General features: G+C 35.9%; 1 protein-coding gene across 5 annotated transcripts in view; it reads right to left on the bottom strand.

Annotated features, from left to right (window-relative positions):
- The window catches only part of LOC140158918 (band 4.1-like protein 4), a 90,132-nt gene that overhangs the window by 58,916 nt on the left and 4,302 nt on the right, over positions 1-26,914 (bottom strand). For all 5 annotated transcript variants that reach the window (XM_072182189.1, XM_072182188.1, XM_072182190.1 and 2 more), the window contains exons 2-4: positions 6,730-6,834; positions 4,049-4,091; positions 2,176-2,352 (exon numbers count right to left, since the gene is read on the bottom strand). In XM_072182189.1, coding sequence (XP_072038290.1) covers positions 2,176-2,352; positions 4,049-4,091; positions 6,730-6,834 — 325 coding nt within the window. The remainder of the gene's footprint in view (positions 1-2,175; positions 2,353-4,048; positions 4,092-6,729; positions 6,835-26,914) is intronic.

The raw sequence follows: 26,914 nt of genomic DNA on the forward strand, positions 1-26,914 counted from the left end.
ATTGTTTAACTGAGGTTATTGAACTATGTCATTGGGATGAGGCCATTGTGGTCCATAGTGTATATAGGTACAGGGTCTGTAGCACAGACTAAGTTCATTCAACTCAGCTTTGGAAAGTGGTTATGCCTATGGTATGAATTGGAACATACAGCTCAGGCAAAAAAGTATGTCAAGTTATCCAGAACAATGGATGTTTACCCTCAATAAATTACATTCTCAAATTTTATTTCCCCATTTACTTTGCAAACAATAACAGTTGGCTCATATCCAAATGTAATATAGGCCTGGAAAACCATAGTACTACTATTAGTAGTAGGTCTCTACCACAATGATTATTAAAACAGTGGCATACATTTGTAAAATTTGAGAAACTTCCTGCTGTTGGGCTATTGAATTTTAAATCTGCCATACCCTGCAGATTTAAGAAAAGTCTTCCACAGAGGGTGTATGTTTTTCAAATGGAATTGGCTAGTAATAGTATTAATAATTTTGAAACTTATACCCAGGACTTATTACTCCCCAGCCCCATGTGGCATATTGGCTTTCTTCCACAACTGGAGTGAGTATTTCAGATGTAAGTCACCCAATTGTCTATTCTACTTTCAAACCCATACCCCCTCTGTGGAATACTTTAGCTAAATCTTCCACACTGGGAGTGTGGATGTCAAAGGGAATAGCCCATTTCATTGGTCCCTGGACTATTTTGGGGGTCCTACACTGAAAATTTTGCGCGAAGAACAATATGAGATGATATAACACAGCTGCAGTATGGTAAGCGCAACATTGCACATGGTTGTGCATGGATTATTGCTTCAAAAGGTTGGATAATTCCCGCGACAAAATTTCAATAATAATTTTTGTTTGTTTTACTTTTTTATTGTCAATATAAACAGCTTATTTGAATGAAATTGTCAGAAGATGACAATTATAATACAGGTGTTGTTTTTTAGCATCTGCCATGCTACTATCATCTCAATATGTGTCATCAGCATCATCATTAGTTGTCCATGAACGGAATGGAGGAAGCATCAGAAGCACACTAGGCCCAAAGCCTTTCCGTCCTTCATCAGCTGTATGTCTGATACATGTACCAATATTCCAATATCTCTCAATTTCAAAGTTTTTAGGGGCCTGAGCCAGTGGCTAGGGGCACAGGGGGCATGTGCCCCCAATCGATCTGAAATTTTAAAAAATCCCATTGGAAAATTGCCGAAAAACCGCTTGTGCCCCCCCAATCAGACCTGGTGCCCCCCCCATCATGGTCGGTGCCCCCCCCCCCCCCATGTGATGACCCACGCTACGCCACTGGCCTGAGCTTTCAATCCTAGATCCTAGCAGGATCTTTATCAATGACAATTACATCTTTAATGTAGAGTAGAATATTTCAGTCTTTATTACATCAATCAATCAGTAAGGTGTAAACTCTGGTGTGTGACTATTTGCAGTACTGTAAAGATTCTCCTAATGGCACAAATGGGCTCCGCTGACATAACTGAAATTTTCCGTAAGGCAATGGAGCTCATGTGCGACATTAAGCAAATCTTAACAGTATTATATTAGCACATAGTATAGCCGTACATAGCAGCCCTACACACTGGGCCTTTTTTACAGGCTTTCTATTTTTTGTTATGAAAAAAGAAATGACAATTAGCCAAAAGCAAGGAAAAGGGAGGCTGAAAAAGCAGGGTTTTTTTAATCCCTCATTTTGCAATGACACGACCTGGTCCATGGAGGCCAAAGGCGGCAAATTTGAAATTGATATAAAGGCAAAAATATGGAGTGAAGAAAATAGACATCACAAAACTTCATAACTTTAGAACCAAGTATACTAGACCTTTAGTGTTTCCAGTATATAATAGCCAATAATTATAGTAACTAAGTTTTCAAAAATACCTCCTTTGGCCTCCACAGACCAGATTGTGTCACATTTTACTTTTAAAAAAAGGCAAAGTGCATACCTATTTTGCAAAATGTTTCAGATACAAAGTTTTTTTGTTTTTGGCCTTAAAAAAAACTAAGTACTTTTAATGAATATATTTTTTAAATGTATTTGAACCTTTTATTTAAAACCAATTCGGTGTTGCACCTGCAATGATATTTTGAATAAATGATATTTTGAATAAATATAAAATTTTAAATAAATAAACCTGCAACCTATTCATTTGTTCAACTTACATTGCACTGCATAGGCACATAGTTCAGCTGCGACGGCAAAGGTACACGGCAAGCGACCCTGCAACATGTCCATTTTGATCTGTAGAAAGAACTGGTACCTTGTAACTTCCTCTCGAAGCTTACATGGGTCTTCTGTGTAGAACTTGACGCCAAAGTACAGGGTGAATGGCGGGCCATCTGAGGAGAAATAAAATGGGAGTCAGATGTTAGGATGATCTTTAATTTACATTTGTTAATATTTGAATTTCAATATTTTCTACAGGTACAAAATGAGGAATTTGGGCATGGCTTACAAATAAAAAAAATGCCACCACAAGCTTTGGGATACGGTACTGGATTAGGTTATAACCTGGTTCATCTCAAGTTCGGTAGTGACACAGTATCGAAGCGCACGCGTAGTTATTCTCGCAAAGCGTACATGCACAATACAAGGTCGGTCTGCAGCACAACTGCGAAAAGGCATTGACGTCACTACCGATCTTGAAGCGAACCAATGTATAGAATAATAGGGTTTGGAAAAGGATTACCAATGGGACTTGCAGAAGGATTGGACTCAGAATGAAGAGATTTTGTTTTGAGATTACTATCACTAGAGTTAGAGTTCCAATTAGGGTTAAGGGTATATGAAGTATTCCTTATTCTTGTAAAAAACAGTTGCTCTAGGTATTATGCCTACATGTGTAGAGAGCAAGATTTGTTTTACTACATGAAATCAAAGAATAGGAAATGCTCATCAAGACCTAGCTAATGCGATCATGTTTCAAGAAGTCATGCATTATTAATTTTCTTTCAACTTTAATGCTCTTTGCACATTAAGATTTGATACTACTTCTAATCATAGACCATGAAAAAAAAGAAAGGTCTATGTTCTAATTAAAGAAAATAATTGAATTGTGTAAAAAAGAAATGCAAGTTGTTTTGAGAACTTTGAATTCAGAAAATATAAGACCACCTCATAGTCTCGTATCGTCTGACTGACTGACCCCCCTCTCCCCACTGACTTTTCACTTTAGCAGTTCTCAGCAGATAGTGGTTGGTCAGAAGAAATGAAAATATGGATTTATACGGGTAACTCCTAAACATCAAGCTTTGATGTGTTGTAAATTACTGTATTCGTCCGATTATATTTGAATTTAAAACAAAAACAAACAAAAAAACATTTTTTATTTATTTTTTCAGTTTTGGAGTGTCCCTGGACCTAAACCTTAATACCGGTACTAGGATCATTCATGGTTGACCTAAAAAAAAATTTTGTTTTGTGTTTTTAATATGAAAATTTATAATTTGTATTCATGTCATACTCTATTAATGATTTCAAAATGCATTGAATTTGAATGCATTTTTTTTTAGGTCAACCATGAATGATCCTAGCAATTAGGTCTAGGTCCAGGGACACTCCAAAACCGAAAAAATAAATAACTTAAAAAAAAAAAATTTACTCGAACGTGGGACTATACTCGGACGAATACGATACATTTACATACATCCAAGTATTTTGACTAAATTCTCCATCTACTTGTAAGTCAAGTGACAAAATTTCAGAACTTGCCTCATCCAGTTGTATGACAACTCAGCCTCTATGGCAGTTGAGATTGGATTTCCATTCTCTATTTTTATAACAAACCCAAAGGCTAACAGTAAAATTGTTCACATGATTTGTTGGGAGTGGCCTTAAATTCTTTTCATTTTCTTCATCTTCAATTTCTTGTTTCTTTTGTTTGCAATGCCAGCATGCTATAGCTTGACATTGAGGCTGACAAGTCACAAGCACAACAAAGTGTGTCTCTGAATAGAACGACCATTCATACAAACAAACAAACAAACTGAGCAACTGGTTGTGAACTAGATATTGGGCTAAATGGCTTTCACTTACTTTTGATCTGTTTGCTCACTGCTTTTGTGGCATCTAACCAATGCTGAAATAAAATAAAAGAGAGGATATATAATATGATCAACTCAAACTCAAACTGACAAATCTAAAAAAAGTAGCACTTGTTAAAATAGCATAAATATGTATTTTTCATATGAAACAAATAGCAAAAGGAAGAAAATATCAGTGTTGACAAATATGATGCTCAATTCAATTGTGTGACAAGTTTCACTACATACAACCCCCCCCCCCCACAAAAAAGTGACGGCATATTACCCATATTAAGCCATTTTCGGTTTTTATCACATGCACATATGAAGGGTATGTTATTAAATGTTAGCATACCGTACTCAATCACTTGAAAAAAATGTAAAGATGTGATTTTATTGATTTTTCATGTTTTATAATTTTTCTTATAATCATATATATACTGATCCAAACCATTGCACATCTTACACTTCCCACAATGCATTTCTTCTTTGCTTTTCAATGCAACTGATCTATGATGCAACATGGGTCGACAGTGACAAGAAATATATATCAATTGCAAGATCTGGATGAGCTCTGTGAACCGAGGTATTTCTTGTCACTATCGACCTATTGCAATCCAGAGGAGGCTTAAAGGCATTCCTACAATGCACTATGATTGGGAAATTTGATCAATATAACCTAATTTTAAAGGCAAAGTCCCCATTGCCACACACACAAAATGGTAATTTTAAAACTGCAGCCAACAAGCTAATAGTTGAGACTTAGGACTGATATTTGATTTTCTTACAGGAAACATTCATATTGTCCCACTGCATTAATTTTATTCCTAAGTCTCGATGTTATGAATGTTAAATAATAGGATGAAAACACCAGATATTTGCACACAATTCCAATACAAGGCATGATCAACTATACCACATGTGTACAAAAGCCAGACATACAAGGTCAGAAACCCCATTGGGTTGTGGGAATGTCTTTAAACATCCTCTGATTGCAATCAATAGCAAATCAGTACGAGGAAGAAATGCATTGTGGGAAGTATAAAATATCTTCTCTGAATCCAAACCAACAAATCAATCAGTGAATATACATAAAACTATAAGCTAATTTCACACTTTACATCACATGAAATAAAATTTCATAAGCTTTTAATCAGTACTATATGTATAGGTAAGAGTTTCCTGTCTCAGATTGTTCCCAAGCTTTTACATGGCTGGATGCAACAGAATGTTATCCCAATTTACACATTTCTGACCTCATACTCATCAGTGAATAAGTTCAACAACACAATATTCAAAATTTACCACTTGAGGTGTTAACCTGTCAATTAACATGTGGTGAAATTAATTGATACATAGGTTACGATTTACAGTGGATTTATACGCAAAAGGCATTAAGAAACTCTTCATGCATTGTTGTTGCTCATGTGAAGAGAAACTTATGTAATTATAGAGAATTATGGGTTTTTTAGCTTTCCCAAGTATTGTAATAAATCAAAATTGAAATAAATTAATTTATAAAATAATGTAGACATAAAAGACAATAGCAAATTAAATTTGTATATATGTACCAATAATACAGCAAAATAGGCCACAACAGACCTAGACTATAGAGAAAATTGATCGTCTAAAGAAGAAGAAAATGGTATACAAGTATGTCTTGGCCTTATTTGGCAATTAGTTTTAGACAAATAAATTTGCATCTGAACAAGAGTAGAGAATTGAGATTTTTGAATAAAAAATGCTAATAATAATATTGGTACAAAATACCACTTTTTAAATATTTTTTTATCCACACTTTTAACACTACTTGTATAACTTTTTTGATCCACGTATAAGTGAAGTGAAACCAGAGTGGAAGCTTCAATTTCAGATTTCATTTGACCCCACCCTTTCTAATAATATACCAGTGTAACTGGGTATAGATTTTGTTGTGTTGACTCTGTATCTATTTACAATGGCCAACTTTCCCTTATTAATTAGCTTTATGCATGAGACTAATTGATTTATACAATCAAACCAAAGTAAGGTTTTATTGATTCCTCATTTCTGCGATAATTAGTGCGTGTTACACCTCATTTCACTTGAATTATATTCAACAATGTCGCAGATTTTTTAACTTTATTTTGACAGTGCTACTGTCTACACTCCCTGATGTATGTGCTTTGAAATCATGTGAAATGATCAAGCCAGACAAACTCTTTGTAATTAATTAGAATTGATTTTGAGATTGAAGTGTTAAATGTCTTTGTATTCCAGCCATGCTTCAGACCATCACTAGATCCACAACATGTTCATCTATCAGGGGCACAGTTCTTAAACCCCAATACATTTGTACATTCATTGAATGACCTTTGAAAATTTGGGTACAAAAACTCATACTCTGCAACTTGAGGTTAAATTTTGCACTATGATTATGTAATTGAGGTTATTGAACTATACCATTGGGATGAGGCTAGTGTGGTCCATAGTGCATGTACCAATATTATCCATTGGGAGAGCGACTACTGGGTACCACACACTCACAGAAATAAGAAAACAGTGTGGGTACTCGGCTCTTCATGGCTCAATGTAGCCGGTTCGCCACTCCGTCATGTTAGGCATCCCCTGCTCCCTCGATCGCGAGTAGTCTTTGATGAAGACTACGCACAGAGTTTGTTATCATACACCATGCATAGTTATGGGAGAACTTACTGTTTGGCTATATGAATCCAAGTACCTGAGACCAAAGTAATCCGTTTCCACCAGGTTCAGATGTCTGTAGACTCTTTCCAAGAGAACATGGCCTTTGGTGTCCTTCTGCAAGTAAGAAAGATAAAAAGAAGAGAAATTTATTTTAACATCAAAATATGGGATTTTATTTAAGCAATGTGTGTGTAAAAACTAGTCCCAACCCAAAATAAGAATTATTACCCTGTTCCTGTAATCCACCCATATAAGCCTATCTTGGCATGCCCAAGTATTCCCCTTCTTTCTTTCAAATTTTCAACATGCGAGCTTTTGGATGCAAATCTGCAGCATTGACATCTTGCCATTCCTGATGAAGACCATACTACTAAAGTTTATTAGGCTTATATTATAAGGCGCAAATTATTCGGCTTTTGTTACTGCACGAGTCCCAACTCACGCTTGTGTAAATTCACATACAATGTAAGCGTTAGCCAGTCACGCATTACCCAATACGCAGAACTAGCGTAAGCACTGCGCCCAATAGCGTGCACGCCATTCTATATCAATACACGGTGTTATGAGTCTTTATTTTTCCGCCTTATATAAGCCGAACAAACTTTAGAGAGAAGCTTCATCTTAATTGTCCCTGGTGTGGTGATTCCATCTAGTTCTATCAACAACTTTCAGTGAAAAGAGAATACTTGTTTCTCTGTGAGACCTTCAGAGAGTAAAGATGAAGTAATTGTTTTTGCAAGAGTAGACATAATCTATATCAAAGAATAATAGTAATATATGTGTCTAATAGCAACAAACTTGAAGATGTAAAGTTTACATCATTTTTTCACAATCTGCAAAAAGTGTGGTTGCTACTTGTGTCTCTTTACACAATAGCTAGGAATAAATACCAGACTCATCTCAAGTGGCGGTCACTTCAAATCATTCCCAAGTCACATGGTTTAAGAATATTCTCTGTATTCCTAAACCATGTGACTATGGATGATTTGAAGTGACCGCCACTTGAGATGAGTCTGGTATTTATTCCTAACAACACATGTAGCAGCCAACAAGTGCACCCCCACTCACAAAACAAAATGAAACATGAACAACAAATTAACTACAGTGGGAACAGATATGATTTCAGAGATTTCTTGAAACCAAGTAACGAGTTGCCAGTATAAATGCTGATATAGGTAAATTGTTTCACAGTCGGCAGCAGCTAGAGAAAAAGGTTTTATTGGCAGTAAAATTGAAGATATTTTCTGCATGATTTAAGTTCAACAAGTTGTATACTGATCAAAGTAATATAGTTCTTTATTTGATTTTTATTGTGATAACGTTTTAACACCTCCGTGCCATTTATACCATAACTTAGTCCTGAATACCCTCCTTTTTATTGTTATCATTATTTTATTTACTTTATTCATGTCATTTTATTTTATTTTATGACACTTTCTACTTTATTCAGTTTCCAGTTCATCTCTTTAGTTAAGATGCAATAATTATTTTGATTGTTTTGTCTGTTTTCGTTCCCACTGTCACAACAAAGCAAGCACGTAAACATAATATGAGTGAGTGTGAGACTAATGTTATCCATGAATACATCCTTTATTATTGTAAATATGGGAGTGTGATTCTTATGCAGAGTCTGGGCTATTCCATTTAAAATCCAAACACCCCCTGTGTTTTCACTACCCTGTCAATTCTGGTTGCACCTTATGGCCCGCTTTTATGGTCTATCCAGCTGGAAATTCTGGCTAGTAATATCACAAAATTCCAGCTGAAAATTGGCTGAAATTGGTGTGTGCTTTTTACAATCCAGTTGAAATTTGCATAATTTGACCTGAAATTAGTTAATTTGGTTTGGAATTCCAAAAAGTCATCCACGTACACCTTTTCCACTCTTAAGGGGGTACTACACCCCTGGCCAATTTTGTGCCTATTTTTGCATTTTTCTCAAAAATTATAATGCATTGGTGACAAGTAAGATATGTTTATTATAGGGGAAATGACCACAACTAATGCACTGAAAATTCAGCAACTCAAGGCAAGTAGTTCTTGATTTATTGATCAAATACTGGTTTTCCCTCATTTTTGACTGTAACTCCACAACTATATACAATAAAAACTAAAATAAAATTTCCAGTGCAGTAGTTGTAGTCCTTGCCCCTATAATATACATATCTTATTTGTCACCAATGCGCTATAATTTTTGAGAAAAATGCAAAAATAGGCACAAAATTGGCCAGGGGTGTAGTACCCCCTTAATGGTTGACAATATGGATGATCTGGAATAATTTGAACTGTTGAATTTGGTTGGAATTCCAAAATCTTCATCAGTGGGGGCATGGTTTTCAAATGTAATAGCCTATTGCTTACTAAACCAACATGAATTTAAAAAGAAAGTGACTATTTTGATACCACTTTCCATAGTTTTGGTTTGTTTTGTTTTCATTGATTTAGTTTGTTTCCCCAGTTTGTTTCTCTTGGCAGAGATATTCATTGGGGCATTCATAAACTTGCCTTCTGAAGTAAAATCAAAGCAGCTGCATAAAACTTCTTGCCCTCCCTTTTCCATGGACTGCCTTTTGTGGAGAGCGAGAGCAATTGCTCTCTACTGCTCTCCTTAAATCTGATACAGGAGAGTGATTTTAGCTCTCCTTTTTAAGTTAACCCTTCTCTCCTTACATTCTATTGTAAATGCTCTAAACAGCTCTACTTGAAAGCTCCAGAAGAGCTATTTAATGCTCTCCTGCAAATTCCAAAAGTCAGTCCCTCGACTCCCTGCTTTCCAAATGCCAAAAATCATTGGCCCACTTTACTTACACATAGGCTACCAGTCTATAAGGAACCCAAGTTTAAAAACTTAAAATATGAGCAAGAAAGTTTGCATTTTTAAATGATTTTGCACTTTTTCTTGGCCTCATTTTAGCATAGTTTTTAATGTACAAAAGGTGTCCCAAATGTGCTAAAAATGCCCTTCTCTTTCTTTCAGTCTTTGGTTTACAAAAATTCATTGCACCCGCTATGAAAAGACTGTTTCAAAATCATTTCAAGATGTAAGAAAAAGCACTTCACATTCCTTTAAATCAGACAGCACAGAGAATTCAAACTTAAAATATGGATTTAAGCACCAAATTCCAGGTAAGGATCCCCTCAAAAAATGTGCCCCACTGTTTGCATCATCTTTAGTACACTGTTACTTGTTCTCCAAGACATTCTAGAAAAAGTTTATCAATGACCTTATTGTATGCAATAATATGATCAATAAATATTATTAACCTATTTAGGTTATTAATCAACACATTGACATTGCTTTTCTTTTTATGTCCAATAATTTGGCCACATACATAAGTGTCCTCTACAATTTCTTAGCCTAGCCCTATTTAGATAAAAAGAAATTCACACTGCCTATTAATCTTTGTCATCGTTCTTGTCAAAAATATTAATAATGATGTCAGTGCTCAGGGCATATTTATTGATTTTCATTGTGCTATTTATTGAAAAGGAAAAAGTTATTCATAATTAATGCATCTGCTAATATTGTAGGCTATGATTCAATTGATTCTACATTTGGTTAACTTTACAAGTGATTTGCATGATAACATTTTATAATATTTCCACAAGAAATAGAATTTATTTTTTTGGTATAAAATGTTAGTTTTCACTGTCAGATATATCCTCTTTTAATTTGGGCCCAAACAGAAGAAGCAATACAAAGAAAATCGCTATTTGATACCAGCGCACATGTCATGTGTCGCCAATGCGAGCCACTCATTCGAACGCGAGTCGTGTCTGTTCTTTTTGATATGTCAAGACTGCCTGCACGCCATGTACGTACTGTGTTATGCACATCGTATACGCGTTTGACTAATATTCCCATCGTTATAATAAAATGACGGCCAATTGCGGTTTATTCAAAATCTTGGACTTTGACAAAACTACAGCCCCTCATTGCTGCAGTGTATGTTAGTTTACTAAAGTACATAACAATCACATTCTCTGCCTGGTATTAACACTCTGTTTAAAAAAATAGTTTATGCCGATCCTTATTATTTGGATTTGATGTTGCAATTGAAATTGACTTTTCTGCCTGTAAACAGGGGTCTAAATAATGACCCTCACATTTTCATTCATTCAGGAGTATGTTTAATACTTGGTTTCCATAAGATCACAGAGAGCGCAACTTTTAATTACAGTAATTCATGCTCAGAAGCTAGAACTATTGTTTGCTCATGTAGTTTGCTTTACAGGGTTTGTGAATACATTAGTATTGACATTAGTTCAGTTCGGACAACTCAAGTATTTGCGATAGTTTTTTAAGTAAATAGACCCAAGATTGAAGTCTGGCTATGTAATAATATCAGAGTAATAACCGTTAAACTGAGAATGTACCAGAGCATGTTTAACAAAGTGGGAAAAGTAACATCACATTTGAGTTCGGAATAGTATTTTTCTACTCTTACATTGTATACTCTTCTACTCTTTACCTTGTTGGTAAGCTAAGGGCTCAGTCACCCACCTTTGCATAGTATTTTTGTGGGACCTGAGATTTAGAGCACATATTGTTCCTTTCATAATATTGTGTAATTTTTGATGTAACTTATGTGCAATATTATATATTTTTTGTAATTCTGTGCCAGTGATAAAGTGTAATAAATAAATAAAAATAAATAAATAAATCAAGGCACACTAAATTGCATTCTAATATGAGGAATATCCTTCTGATATCAAATTTTTTTTTTTTTGAAATTCGCGATATAATAAAAATTACAAATTTTATGAACAATTATTAAAAATTGACATTTTTGACATTTAACAGTCCTCGAAGTAAACTTTATCAATCTAATGATATGTACTTACTTAAAGTGTATGTAGCTAGGAGGAAAAACTGACCATCATACGAAAATTTGGACCTTTCGTGTTGAAGATATACAAGAAGTTTCATAAAAGACTCAATTTAAGTCTTAAGGGAAATTTCCAATAATCAATATCATAGCAGTCGCCATTAAGTGACAGAAAAATTGCTAGAGATAAAACATCAGTAGTGAATATGCAATGATATCAGCATTTCAGTTGTTTCTACATATGGATGTCACTAGATAGTAGAAAGTTGCCTTGATTTGCAATTTGATGCTATGGCTTTCTGGATGGCGAGTAAAGACTCTCATCATTATTAATATCGGCATTCGATAATTGTTTTAATTCTTAAATTTCATAGTATTTACTGTGAAATGGATTTGAACCCGGAACAAACCGGAAGTGAATCACCCCGATTTTTATGCTTTAATCACTGAAAACTACTTTTGATAAACGCAAACGCCCCCCCCCCCCTTCGAAATTTATTACAGATAATATGGTACACAATAAAATAGGAGGATATTCCACCCCCGGGAGGGGTACTCACATAGTATAGGCATACGAGGATGTGCCGCTCCAATGGGTAGGTTTTCCATGAAAAATCCTTAGACATGGGTCTATGTTTTGAAGAAAAAAATCCTTACACATGGGTCTCCTTTTTAAATGTTCTGTGCTATGTGTGCAAAATATGTTGCTTTTACTATTTTCAAGCTCATATCCTTAGATATGGGTCCTTATTTCCTGAAAAACCTCAGATATATGGGTCCTAATTTTTAGAAAATCCTTAGATATGGGTCTCTATTTTCGGTAAAATTACCCTTGGAAATGGGTAAGGGTTCGGAAGCTCGAGCCGCACATCCCCGTCGAAAAATAATCCAAGTAACACCCCCCCCCCGATTCCACCTTCAGCAACTGGAATGGCCCCAGACTGACCTGTCACAAATGCAATATATTCACCTCAGCACTCTTGATTTAACAATGACAATGCAATCCACGTAAACAATACCAAAGCCACCTTACACAATAGTTTCAATTGTTTTCCACAAGTTTTTGATTCTTAGATATATATTTCACTATTTCTATTGTATTCATTGTCAGTAGGTTGAATTAGTCATAATACATGGATGGGCACAAGGTTGGCTCACTAATTATCAAGACCTCAAGGCTTTTTTCCCCTTTCTTTTTAAAATTTTTTCAACTAATAGATCGTACTTTCTTGTAAATGTTATGGTTATTAAATTGCAAAAATAAGCATAAGTGGTTGATCTTTTTATCTTTACTAATCACTTCACTAGACCCAGTTCCCTCCGATCACAACGTCCAAATTGAGAGTGCATAGCATGAGGCTATGGCTGGTCATCAGTTATGCCAATGCCGCGCCTTAGGCGCACAATTATGCTACTTGGCGATCATTTGCCGCTACTCAAAAACGCATGCCGCTACTTGCCTAAAATTGGGCTACTTTTGACAGTCTCAGGCCGCGGCAGTAATTTGATGTATCATCATTTCAATTTAGCCATTTTTTTAGCCAAGGTTTTGACTTTTGAGTCTCAGAAGCTCCAAATTGCAATTACAATGGGTTTCGTGGCCATTTATTGATCGGTCAGTAATTTCCCAGTATGTACCAGAAGTTTTAAAGTCAAGTGCTTTTCCGCCCAATTGGGTGTGTGTTTTTTTAAGCTTAAGAAATTGGGCTACTTGAGAATCCTTTTACAGCAGCCTGGCGACTCAATGCGCCACACCTTGATGCTGAAAAGTTTTGGCAACACTGTTGGTGACTACTGGCTTGAACGATGTTTGACTGGTTGGGATTTTGCCATGGCTCTAAACTAGAGCTACTGTATCACTTCACAAACTTCTGAATGATGCAAAATTCAATGAACATATAATTTTATTCATTTAAGATATATTGGTCTTCAGATTAAAAGGGAAAGCTAATACCTATCTAACATTTTGTCCTTAATTTCTTTACAATTTCTAGTCATGTTTTCTTGGTTTTCATTTTCTGACAAATTATACTAGAGGCAATCGCTAGGAAAAGCAGCTGACTTGAAGGCAACTTTGTCGCTATGTCGCTAGCCACGACTGGATGTTGGTAAGGACATGCTGCAAACATGGGTCTCATTTTCAGCCATTTGGTATATATCCCTTACCAAACATTCTGGTTAATTTAGCCTGAATCTAAACAGAAATTATTCTAAGACTAGTAAATTAACCAGAATATCAATTTCTGGTTAACAAATTAACCAGAATATCAATTCTGGTTATTTAATAAACAGAATTCATAACCTGAATCCAATTTCAGGCTAAAGTCTTAACTTGAAAAGTTTTCTGGCTAAGATATTTAGCCAGATTTTGTATTCTGGTTAAAACATTAACCAGAATCAAAAATATGGCTATATATTAGCCAGATTTAGTATTCTGGCTAATTATTTTTCAGGCTAATTATGGTCACATGATATTAGGTCATAGGTCACCAACTGTAAGGAAGCGTGACTACTGTATAGGCTCAGAAACTGCCACAAATTTTGAAAAATTAACAGTTTAAAGGGTATTTTAGGGTCTTTTAACGGTGTCTAGTTGATGGGGAGCATACCAATTATGTCTGTGGAAGGAAGATCAGCTGTTCGTAAGTTTCAAAGTCTATATTTTGTCGTTCTTTTTCCCCAGGAAACATTGCCTATAAAGGTTGTTGAATTCAGCAGACATGCATGTATTATGCATACATCATTTATTTGTAATAATTATGTGGGTTGATGCTGACTGACCCAGGTGAAATGTGTTACTGAATGTTGTTGGGGTGTTATTCTGATGTCTTGGGGAGGTTGTACTTTGAAGTGGGGAGGGTTATTTAGAGAGTTCAAATATGGTGAGTTGTCATTGGGAGAGTTAAGGTTGTCACATCATAGTGGTACGTTTGTATTGGTTTTAAAGTTGGGATGATGGGCAATGTTGATGTATTGGGAATGTTTCTACTTTAAAGTGGGGGAGGGACATTGTAGAGTTTAAATGTGGTGAGTTTTCACCTTCACCAAATTTGAAGTGCTTTGGTAAACTTGGGGTGTGGTGTGTTCTGTTGATGCATAAATTGGGAGTGTTTGTATATACTTTGAAATGGGAGGAGGGTCATTTGGAGAGTTCAATGCACCAGGATGAGCACTAAGTTATCACCTACACTACACCGAATTGAAAGAGTTATATCCGGGAGTTATATTTTGTAAAGGTTGCAATGTGGTACATGTCATGTTGATGCCTTGGGGATGTTTGTACTTTAAAGTGGGGGAGGGTCATTTGGAGAGTTGTCACCTTCTGCATATTGGGTGAGTTGTGTAGTAATGTTAGGATGTGGTTTGTAAACATAAACTCTTCCAATATGCTAAAGGTAGCTATACATATTTGAACTCTCTAAATTACCCTCCCCACAAAATAGAAACCTTCCCATTACATTGACATAGCACACCACATCCCAACTTTACAAACAAAACTTCCAATATGCTCAAGGTGACAAATCACCACTTTGGAACTCTCCAAATGACAACTCACCATAGTTGAACTCTCCAATTGACAACTCGCCATATTGGAACTCTCCAAATGACAACTCACCATATTTGAACTCTCTAAATATCCCTTCCCCACTTCATAACACCCCAAGAACATCAGTAACACTTTTCACCTGGGTGTATTCCAGTGGCGTAGCATGGGTCATCCGATGGGGGGTGGCACCGACCATGATTGGGGCACCGGGTCTGATTAGGGGCACAAGCTGTTTTTGACAATTTTCCTATGGGATTTTCTCAATTTTGCAATCGATTGGGGCGGGGGCATTTTTCAGGCCTGACATTAAAATTTCTGGCTTATCTCATTTAAATATTTCGGCCCTTTTTCAGGTTAGAATCAGGCCTGATTTCATTTCTTGTTAATATTTCTGGCTAATATTCTGTTTAATAATTCTAGCTAAAATTCTGGCTAATATTTTCTGTATATATCTTTCTGGCTAAAATTTCAGCCGTAACATTTCTGGCTAATCTCATTTAAATATTTCGGCCCTTTTTCAGGTTAGAATCAGGCCTGATTTCATTTCTGGTTAATATTTCTGGCTAATAATTTTGTTTAATAATTCTAGCTAAAATTCTGGCTTATTATTTCTGGTTAAATTTTTCTGGCTAAAATTTCAGGCCTGAAATTAACATTTCTGGCTTATCTCATTTAAATATTTCGGCCCTTTTTCAGGTTAGAATCAGGCCTGAATTAAGTCATTATTTCAGGCCTGATTTCTAGCTGAATTCAGGTTTAATTCAGGCCTGACACTTTGATAGGCCATCTATAGTATATGGATGGTTATTTTTTTCAAAATTGTCCCAATTTTTTTCTGAAAATAAACTGCTCCAAAAAAGAAACTTACCAGGTAAGAAATTTGTCTGTCAAATTCAAACGACAAATTGTGTTACACTAAATGGGATATGAGTGGAAGCAGTGTTAATTGACGCGAATTTTTACACCTCATTTGTTGCAAACGGATGAGTATTTTTGAAGTTATGCTTATTTAACCGAACCTATCCACTGGAATGAAAGTTGCACTCATACCACTTGAGATGGTTGGCAGTATACAGGTGTAATCAGTGCTCTCCTCTTCTTCTTTGCATGACTAACTTTCCTATTGCTTCTTGTGAGGATGAAGAATTATCAAAGTTCAATGACAATTGTCCTTATTCAATCATCTGAAGAAATTAAGTCGAATGAAGAATCAATATGATGACCAGGGATTTAGGGGACCTTGGGTGTGTCCAGAGTATTGCGTTCATGTGGTCGTTGGTTCAAGACCTGACAAGACCAAGCAATATGCCTAAATTAAGTGAAAATCAGAGATGGCTTTTAAATGGAATGTTAGAGGCGGTCAGGCGTGTCAGAAACTGCACGAACGCTGAACGTGGCTAGGAGTGTTGTTCGAAAAAGTGGCGGGACAGACGTCAACAGCCTGGTGGTAGTCTGAAAGATCTTGAAAGAAGTGGCAGACCACGAGTTACGTCAGCCAACCAGGATGCATCAATCCTAATCCTCAATCCTGCTTAACTGTAGCTATAATACGTTTACTGGACATTTGGACGTCCAACCGATCGATTTGAACGTACCATTGGCCTGGAGAGGAGGCATCTCTGTAGACGATAAATCAATATGACCTTCATCAAGTGAGGATCAGCCAAGCATGAAAAGTTTCTTGTTTAGCGTATTATCTTATAAGTATTTTTACCGTAGGCCTATAATCATAATACAAGCCTGCCTCAAGTGTAATGTGCGAGTAGGATGATTTAGTTTGATATTCTTCTTTTCTTTTAATACCTTTACATCATATATAACTTGTATTAGTGAAAATATAGTCTAGAACAAAATAAGATTTCCCTCCACCTTTTCTTTTTCAAAGATAGTTTTCAAGCTGGAAATAATGTCACAGATATTTATGTTGCCATGTTTAAAGATACGAAATACTTGTGTGATGGGGGTGAAGGCTCTGATATCAACTATTATGGCATGGGAAATATATCAATTGTGTGAAGAATACTTTGTGGGAACAAGTTAAATTTAATGTAGGCCTACTATATTCTGATTTGCAAAGTATTGGTTTGTCCTTTTGTGGTTATTCCAATTGGTGTTAAACATGTTTAATACAAGCCTGTATTTGATGCTTTTTGGAGAGTAAACAAAATATTCTGTTGGCGTGGCCTGAACTAAAGGTTTGTAGTGCAAATCTGTCTATGTATCCAGCATTTAGAGAATGTGTACTCAACCGTTGCTGTCAAAAGACCTTTGATTCTGAGTACTTGTCTGAGTGTTTAATGACATTGTACCATTATGCCTACTGCGGATGCGGTGGCATAGCATAATTCTCCACTGACGCATATAGAACATCATTAACAAACTTTAGTACTTCTCGGACCTAAAGATTTATAAAGAGATTATACACTTTGATGATGTTGTTTTCATACTTGCATCTACCAGCATCTACTGCGACGTCGCCCGAAGCTAGCCTTTCGAATATGCCTCTCATGTGGCGTGTGTAAATAAAGGAATTAGTATGCAGCATGCACACACGGTTAACATCGTCACACGTCTGCGCATGTCCGTAGGTGTTAGGGCAAGTATAAACTTTCATTTAACATTCTAACCAAGCACATGCACCTCAAATCTAACCTTCTACCTCTCTTCCAGCAAACATAGTCCAAGGGTCCCTTAAACGTACTATAAAACATGCAAAATTTGCTGAAAATTTTGACAATTTGCATGAAATTTCTTGAAAATGTGACTTTTGGTATTTTATATAGCGATGGGTTAAAATTTCTTGAAAATGTGTATAAGGATAGGTCCACTTTCAAATTCTCAGAAGTTAACATCCCTCCCAAAACCAAAACTTGAGTACCCCCACACCTTATATCAATTAAATTGAATTGGCTGTGACATTTACTCTGTCTGTAGTTCATATTCCTATATTTGTAAAATATTGTGTTACATGGACAATTTCCAGTTTGACTTTGGTAACAACATACATCATTACATGTATGTAAATATGCACCTCAATCAAATGACTAATTGTATTTTAGCACCTGGGGTTACTAGTTTATAGAATATTAGGTCATCTTAATTTAATAATAATTTGTCTCAAAGCCCTGCGCACATTAGTTAAAATCGCCCGCTTTGGTGTTTATTTCAAATCCACCCCAGGATATCAAAATAGCCTAATACTAATAAAAATTCCTTTAAAAAAGGAATGGGCGCCCAACTGTTTGGATACTTTTTTTTTCTCTTTAAAACAATAATGTAATATTAGCATAGAAAGAAGTCCATTAATTTTGTATTTTAAACAAAGAATATACGCACAACATTTTATCCCGAACATATCAGAAAACAATAATAAAATAAAATCCAAGCAAATTGTGGTTTTATTTCTAAGCTGGGCATACTTTTAAGCAAAACAGTTGCTTGAAGTAAATCTAGCAAGACCGAAATTAGACGCTCTTTGCAAAGTCAAGCCAAACAAGAGAAATGTGTCTGATTGGGGAAGGTGTTCTGACAATCCAAATATAAACTTAGTCCACCTCAAATGACCTGTAACAATTTGTGATTGACATTACTTAATTCACCTCGGATGACTTTGATCTGACATTCAACTTTTTCGTTCTTACACCAATCATATCCATAACAATTTAACTCTTACAACTTCCTGTCAACTCTCTAATTTAAAACTCTAATTTCTGTCTGTTTGCCTTTTCTGTCTACAGTTTGTTACAATTATTATGATAAGCAAACATTGCTGGGTAGATAACAGGATTTAGTTATTTACTTAATCCAATCATGGAGGTAGTATAGCTACAACCTTGGCGAAAAATGTTGCCACACCTGAGCGTTAATTGGCCAACATCCTTCCTCGCTCCCCTATTGCAATGTTGATTTGGACAAAATCGTCATCATTTCTACATTACAGTCTCCCAACATTGGAAAATGGGGGTGGGGGAAGGGCAAGTGTAATCTGAATGTGCATTTGCAACTATTATACAAAATAGTATGGAACTATCCCATATTTAGCTTCGATTATGCTTTTAACACCAGAACGTGCTGGTGTGGCCCTGGTGTGGCAACGAATTTCCGCCAGAGTTGTAGTAGGCTTACTACCTCCATGATCCAATCATGGCAATAACGTCAATTTTGGTCTTCAGTGTTTTAAAATACAACAATGTAGAACATGTATAATTATTGTTTGCATACAGTTTTCCGCCCAATTGTGCCACCATATTGCAACTTTGGCAATAACCGCTATATAGATTCTATGGTAATTAGCAAACAAAAGCCATCAGTAGAGTCCTCGTTAATTGATCTTATCACTATGGACCACAATAGTCTCATCCCAACGGCATAGTCCAATAACCTCAATTACATAATCATAGTGCAAAATTTGACCTCAAGTTGCAGAGTATGAGTTTGTGTACCCAAATTTTCAAAGGATGAAAGTAGGCCTACAAATGTATTAGGGCTTAAGAACTGTTCCCATGATAGATGAGCATGTTGTGGATCCTAGTGTATGGTCAAATGTCACCGTCTATCGGGTTTCTAAGGCACACGGTAAACTGGTTGAACCCATACAAAGGTCAGGATTTATTTGGTGTTTTTATGAATCCTAATTTTGTATTTTAAACAAAGAATATACGCTCACCATTTTATCCTGTGCATATCAGAAAACAATAATAAAATAAAATCCAAGCAAATTGTGGTTTTATTTCTGAGCTGGGCATAATTTTAGCAAAGCAATTGCGAAGTCAATCTAGCAAGAGTGAAATTAGAAGCTTTTCACAAAGAATCACAAAGTCATGCCTATATTTTGGCGCCTCCGTAGAGGGCGCCAAAAAACCTTCATCTTGACCACAATGAAACCTCCTTGAGAGATGAAAAGGTGGTCTATTCTTCTCAAAAAGTTCATCCCACAGATAAAAAAATTAAAGTTAAAAAAACCTCTAAGGGCTTTGAGACGAACTATTAAATTAAGGTGGCCTTAAATACACTAATGGTAATAACATCAGAATTGTCATCAACATGGTCATCATCATTATCATCAAAATCTCGTGGGAATACCATTAATTGACAACATAAAATGAGATATTCTTTAATGTTTTCCCTGACAGAGTGACTTTACGTATATAAACCTTTCCCAGGTCTCACGAATGGTCGATGGGTCGGTGGGTGGGTCGTAAGATAAGAATGACGCCAGATTAGATTCCTATATTTACATTGTCTTTTTTACCACGTCTTTATTCGAATACCAACAATAGCCATTGACTTCAACTTAGTAGTAACTTGTGAACAATAAATAGTATGATGTGTGAACTGGCCTGTGCAGATGATCGACTCTCTTGTGTCATCCATGGTCATTGAAATCACTCATGCAGAAACCACTCAACCAACGCACTTGCTGTTGGGCCAATGACAACATTTTGTATTTGATCGAGAGAAAAAAAGGTTTTTTCTGCTTTTTTATTTACCATAAATTTGTTGCCCATACATGCCAACTAGAACAATTCAAATTTAATGGGATTTTGGCAACTCAAGATTTGCTAAAAATATGTCCCTAGTCAATTAAAATAAATAGAAAATCCCAATAGGAAAATTGCCAAAAAACAGCTTGTATCCCCTAATCAGGAATGGTCCCCCCCCCTCATGGTCGGTGCCCCCCCCCAATAGGATGACTCACACGCACACTACACCACTAACTGTACACAACTTTCCTGGTGGTAACTAACAACTTAACTACCAGTACCACGTTTTTTATTACCACTTAAAAATATGAAAAAAATATTTTGATGATTAAAGTGGGGGGATGAGGCTGTAAATCTATCACACACTTTTAATTAAGGAAAACAATCTAGACATTAAAATTCATTTATTTTTTAGTTCCTTTCTTAAATTGCAGCATTATTTTGCATGATAAATGAAGTTACTTGTTAAAAGGCAAATTATGTCAAATACGGTACCGTACACAAAGTATTAGCAAATTTAGAGAAAGCTTCATAACTGCCTTTGATTTCAAATATGTACAACTACAATTATAACAATTAAGTACTATTTTGATTTTAACAGATTGCATTTCTACCACTGATGAATATAATTTAATTGCATTTTAATTATAGTAAATTGTTACTCATTCAGTGGGTTCTTCAACAACAATTTGAATACTAAAATAGACAAAAGGTTTTAATAAAAATCATTTAATTGCCCCAAGCTGTTGCTGAACTCCCAATATGCAAAACTGGAAAAGAGATGAACAAAAAATGGCGACACCGGGATCTGACAAATTGACCACATGGTCATCTGATGTGGTCAACCCTAAGGGTCTTACAGAAAAGATAATATTTTGGGAAGAAAACTGGGTCTTTGGTTTGTGCTTTTTCAGCAAAAGCTATTGTTTCATTAATTTTTTAAGGAGAATATAAACGCTTAGGTAATGTTTTGCTAACCTGACCTATATTTCCTCATCTAATACCAATTCTGAACACCCAATAACCATTCTGCCCAGGGCGTATTCCAGTACAATGAACTACCTGGAACGTAGAAGAAAAATAAGTAATTCCCAAATGATACTTTATTTCAGCATAAATCCTTTCGCGATTCCAGAAACAGTAACACCAAAATTGGCAAAAAAACACTACTTTTTGATATTTGCAGACTTTGTGAAATTAACTGTGAAATTGGCAAAAATATAAACTTTGCTTATCCTTATTTCTGATTTCACTAAATTCATTTAATGATACTTCCACATATGTGATGCGATCAAGCAAAATTAGTCGGAACTCGGAAATATTAAATTTTTAGCTTCTTATAAGATAGTAAAAAGCATTTGCAAAGCTGCCTTTGCCGAAAACCCCATTCAAACTGAACAACCAGTTCCAAAGATATGAGCAATTAAAGAGTTTCCAAAACAAGAGGAAACAAAAGGAAATATTTCCTATGTTTGGTTATATCTCAAAATCAATATTTCCGAGTTCCGACTGATTTTGCTTGATCGCATCACATATTAGCAAACTAATCAATCCTTATTCCTTAACATCTAGGCTTTTGGCTGTTCAGGTACCGGGTGACACCCTTAAAGTATGATGACTTCTCAAAAATGTGATTGATGATTGAAATGATTGATTAATTTGATTTCATTTTCATCATTTTCAAAGTAGGTGAAACATTGCAGCCTAATTCGAATAAATCTACATTTTGTGGTTTGAATGTAAACATGTTGGTCCATGATAAACCAATGGGGTACAATGTTCTTTGCATGTAATGTACAACTAGTATTTGTTTAGAGTTCTTCAATTCATTTGTTGTAATAGAGTTCTCTTCTTCCCACCTTTTTATTTATGTAGCAACAGCTCCAAAGTCCAAAATGAAATGATAACAGTAGCTCTTACATAACAAAAACAGGAAAGGGTTTAAAAGATCAATGATGTCCTATTCCCGGGGTCCTATTAGTATCATGTATCATGAAGGGGAGGTTAAAATTATGTTGATTACATTTTTGATTTTGCTCTTTGAACATACCTCAGATGTCATTACAGATGGGGAGGGAGGGGGACATTCATACATAAACAACATTTAATAGGGCGCCTTTCCAACTTGATCAAAGCGCCGTAAAAACAAAGCAATAACAAAAACAGAGTCAATACGATGGATAAAAATGAGACTTCAAAACCTTCTTGAAACTAGGCTGTGTGCATGCCTCCCTGGTGGTTCTTGGGAGGCTGTTCCAGAGTGTGGGTGTCAAAACATAAAACGATTTATCTCCAATGCGATTTTCCCCGACATGAGCGGTGAGAAGAGTAGTATCAGAAGATGAACGTGTCATGGGTCCTGTAGCAGGTTTGAGTTTATGAGTGAGAAAGTTTGTGAGATAAACTGGTGCATTACCCTGAAGACATTTAAAACATACATGCATATCTTGAATTTGATGCGCTCCCGTATGGGCAGCCAGTGTAGAGTGTCCAGGAGAGGTGATGGGCTATCACGTCTGTCAGCACAGAAAATAAGTTTAGCGGCTTTGTTTAGGAGAGATTGTAAACAGTCCAGGTCCTTTGATTTGGCTCCATACAGGAGTGCATTGCCATAGTCCAGGCGCGAGTGAATAAGACAGCGAACGACATGATGTTTTGTGTCCTGATCAAGATATTTAGCGATGCAACGGATGTTCCGTAAGTGAAAGTTGACAGAAGAAATTCACAGCTTAAAAATACAACTCTACCTCCTAAAACACAAAAGGGCCTTGGATTTAAGTTTGTGTGAACAGGAATTTGTGTTTTATGCTTGTCATTTGGTTTATTCCTAAAGTCCACAGGCAAACTGTAACACTGTGTCTCCTTGTTTGGCAGAAAAAATTAGGACAATTCAATGTTTGTTTGTTTTTTTATTATACATTTATTTTATTTATTTCTTCTTTATTAGTTACTTAATTACTAGCATTTGTTTGTTTGATTATTTGTAAATTATGAATTTGAGCATAGATTTCGGGCTCAACTTGTTTGAATTTGAAACATTTGTTTAAAGATTATCATTGCATTTTGATAACATTACTAGATATTAAAACTTCCCATCACAATAAAAAGATATGAAAGTATGATACTAATTTACTTTAATATCCAAGTACTTTCCCTGTGCATGTGTTTCATTAAGATTATTAACACTTTGAAGCACACTCACAACACAAAATATTAAAAGTCATCTTTGCACTATCTACACAAAAATGGATTAATCAATTTTTTCGGGGCATAAGTTGCTATTATGTGCCTGTTACTTGAGACTTAGTGACTGAGTTTATTGACTCTACATTAAATGCTTTAGAATCTCCAACCTGTGTATCGGTTTATGATGATGACAGTCAGGGCAGTGCCCCATTTCGCACTGGATATAATGATTTTTGTTGCTTGAATACAAAAGGGGAATTGATGAACCTATCATCACATCCTCATAACACATCAGATATATCTGTGTGTTGACAGTGACAGGAAAAAAAAAATCAAGGGGTCTGTCTGCTGGATCTCACACACCCCTTCTCAAACTTGGGGTGTGAGAAAATCCTTTGGGATCCAGTGTGCTGAGGCTAGGTGGGTGTGGTATCTCTTGTATTAAAGTACAGAATAGGACTCCATAATCAACCAAATTTTTTTAAACATGGGTTCGCCCTGCATTTTTGGGGTCATGGACCCAAGACCCCTTTTATCACTAACCATAATACCTGTTGTTTGGTAAAGTAGCCTAGTAAAGTGGTAGACTACTAACTGATATCTGGTTCTTTCACAGAAATGAGGTTCATGAGGTTTTGACTCCCTCCAAATCCTGTTTGCTACATAAAATATTACCTTTCATAGAAATGTGTGTGTTTTTTCCTGCTCCTATTTCCTTCCTCTATCTCCTCATCCCCCTGCTTTTCTTTTTCCTCTTTTCTCCCATTCTCTCTCCTCTATTTCTTTCTCTTCCCCTCCCTCCTTCCATCCCTTTTCCTCTCACTCTCCTGTCATCCTCTCTCTCCTCCCATCATTCCACTCCCTCCCTCTTCTCATCCCCATTTCTCATTCCTCTTTTCCTCTCTTCTTTTTTGCCTCTCCCTTTGTCTTATCTAGTATCTTTTCCCTTTCAACAAAATCAAGTCTTAATCCTCAACGATTACAAAAAAAATGTTCAAATCTTCCTCACTATAAAAATATGTGCATGATTCATATCTTCAAATCTGCTTGATTCAGATAAAAATCACATTATACGATTGAATTGAATGATTAATATGCAATGAGATGCCATTAATATCAATAATCACTACTGCTATTTACTGTATCAAGGCTGAACACTGCTATTAATTTCCTTTTTCATTATTGCTAAACTGGAAACTGTTTTCAAGCGGCTTGCAACTGTAGCCATATTCATCACTCAATAGACCAGACGGATGATTGCCAACATCACTGCAAGCGGCACAAGGCAAGGAGCGTTTTGATGGTTTGATCTGATATCATCTAATTCCTGTGTCATCAATGTCTTCCTAGTTACCAGGCAATCAGCTATTCCTTGGCAGTGTGACTGTGGTGTAAACAGTTAAGTTACCAATCCAGACCTTGCAGTATTTGCTAGCATGATAAGGGTAGTAGGCTTATATCTCCCTATATCACATAAAATTGGAACTGTTTGAGAATGGGAAATTTGGAATACTAGCACTCAAGTACTGCTACTGTATAATTTATAACTTATAAGCTTTCAATTAATATCTAAAGCAAATTGTATGTCTTCTAATTCTTCGTTGCTGGCTGAGTGGCTCAGTTTTTACTTTCAAATTTATGAGGTTTTGGGTTGGTTTTTTTGTAGTTGTTGGTTTGGTGTTGTTGGTTGGTTTGTTCGGTTTTTTTTTTTTTTGGGGGTCGACTAAGTGTTACTAGTAGTACTTGAGTTTAATGCTATGCATGTAATTGATTCCTTCCTTCCAGTAGGCCAAGGAAGAAAAAATTCCTTGCATGAATGTTGGGTTTCGCTTCATGGATAAACTTTAACCCTAACCCCACTAAAACTCACTAAATCTACCGGATGCGGGACCAGATGAAGATATTTTGAGAATTTCTTTGAGCCCACTCATGATAGTGCTCTCACCCGCTGTTATTGGTATTCAAATCAATTGATAAGCTATACATAGGTACATTTAACTATTGATTTATGAATACTTAAGGACTGTTATGTTGCATAAACAGGTCTTAATTTGAAATTTTTTTTTGCACATTGACCAAAACCAAAGTTGCATTTTGTTTTTTAAAGTACATTCAAAAGAAGAGCTAAAATAAATCTGCATAGAAATCATGTAACCCCTGCCAATTGAGCCCTGTGCAGTTTGGACTTAACATTCCACCTCAAAACTCGGCAAAATATTAAACTACTAGCGGGAGACCCGCGCTTCGCGCGGGTCCCCGCTAGTTGAGTAAACGGGAGCGGTTAGTAAACGGGAGTGGTTAGTAAACATGGTAAACGGTGATGATAATCATGGTGTCTTGGTGTAGATTATTCATCCAGTATAGTAATGATCATGTTAGCTTGATAATCATAATGTTAGTTAGCTCCTGTCATATTAAAGAAGCTAAACTTAAAGTGAATATCCAGACCTGTGTTAATGTTGTTACTCACTCAATCCCTCAGATTTCTTTTGAAACAGCTCGTGACAAAATGGTTGATTTTAAGTTTATCCCAACAAACATAAAACATTAATGTTAGAAGAGGTTGCTATAGAAAATTTTCAATTTCGGGTTATTATGGTATCAAACTTATAAGCAACATGTTTAAAAGTGGCAGCAAAATATTTTAAGCGAACCCGTGTTGTTAATAGCTATAGGCCTACATTATAGCCAGGATTTATTTGCGTAGTTCTCAGAATTTCCAAAATGTTTACTTTCAAGTTCCACTAAAGTGGGCTCACCCGGGGGGCGCTTCAATATGAAATGGATATAGGTGTAGGGCTGGCGCTTTCGCACTAAGGGGCATTCGGTGAGAGCAAAATGTAAGAAATATGGGGTCATTGGGTGAGAACATGACCTTTTTTTAACATGGTAAACGGTGATGATAATCATGGTGTCTTGGTGTAGATTATTCCCGGGATTATTCATCCAGTATAGTAATGATCATGTTAGCTTGGTAATCATATGTTAGCTCCTGTCATATTAAAGAAGATAAACTTTAAATGAATATCCAGACCTGTGATAATGTTGTTACTCACTCAATCCCTCAGATTTCTTTTGAAACAGCTCGTGACAAAATGGTTGATTTTAACTTTATCCCAACAAACATAAAACATTAATGTTAGAAGAGG

This window comes from Amphiura filiformis, chromosome 8 (genome assembly GCF_039555335.1).
Source record: "Amphiura filiformis chromosome 8, Afil_fr2py, whole genome shotgun sequence".
In the NCBI taxonomy this organism is placed as follows: domain Eukaryota; kingdom Metazoa; phylum Echinodermata; class Ophiuroidea; order Amphilepidida; family Amphiuridae; genus Amphiura; species Amphiura filiformis.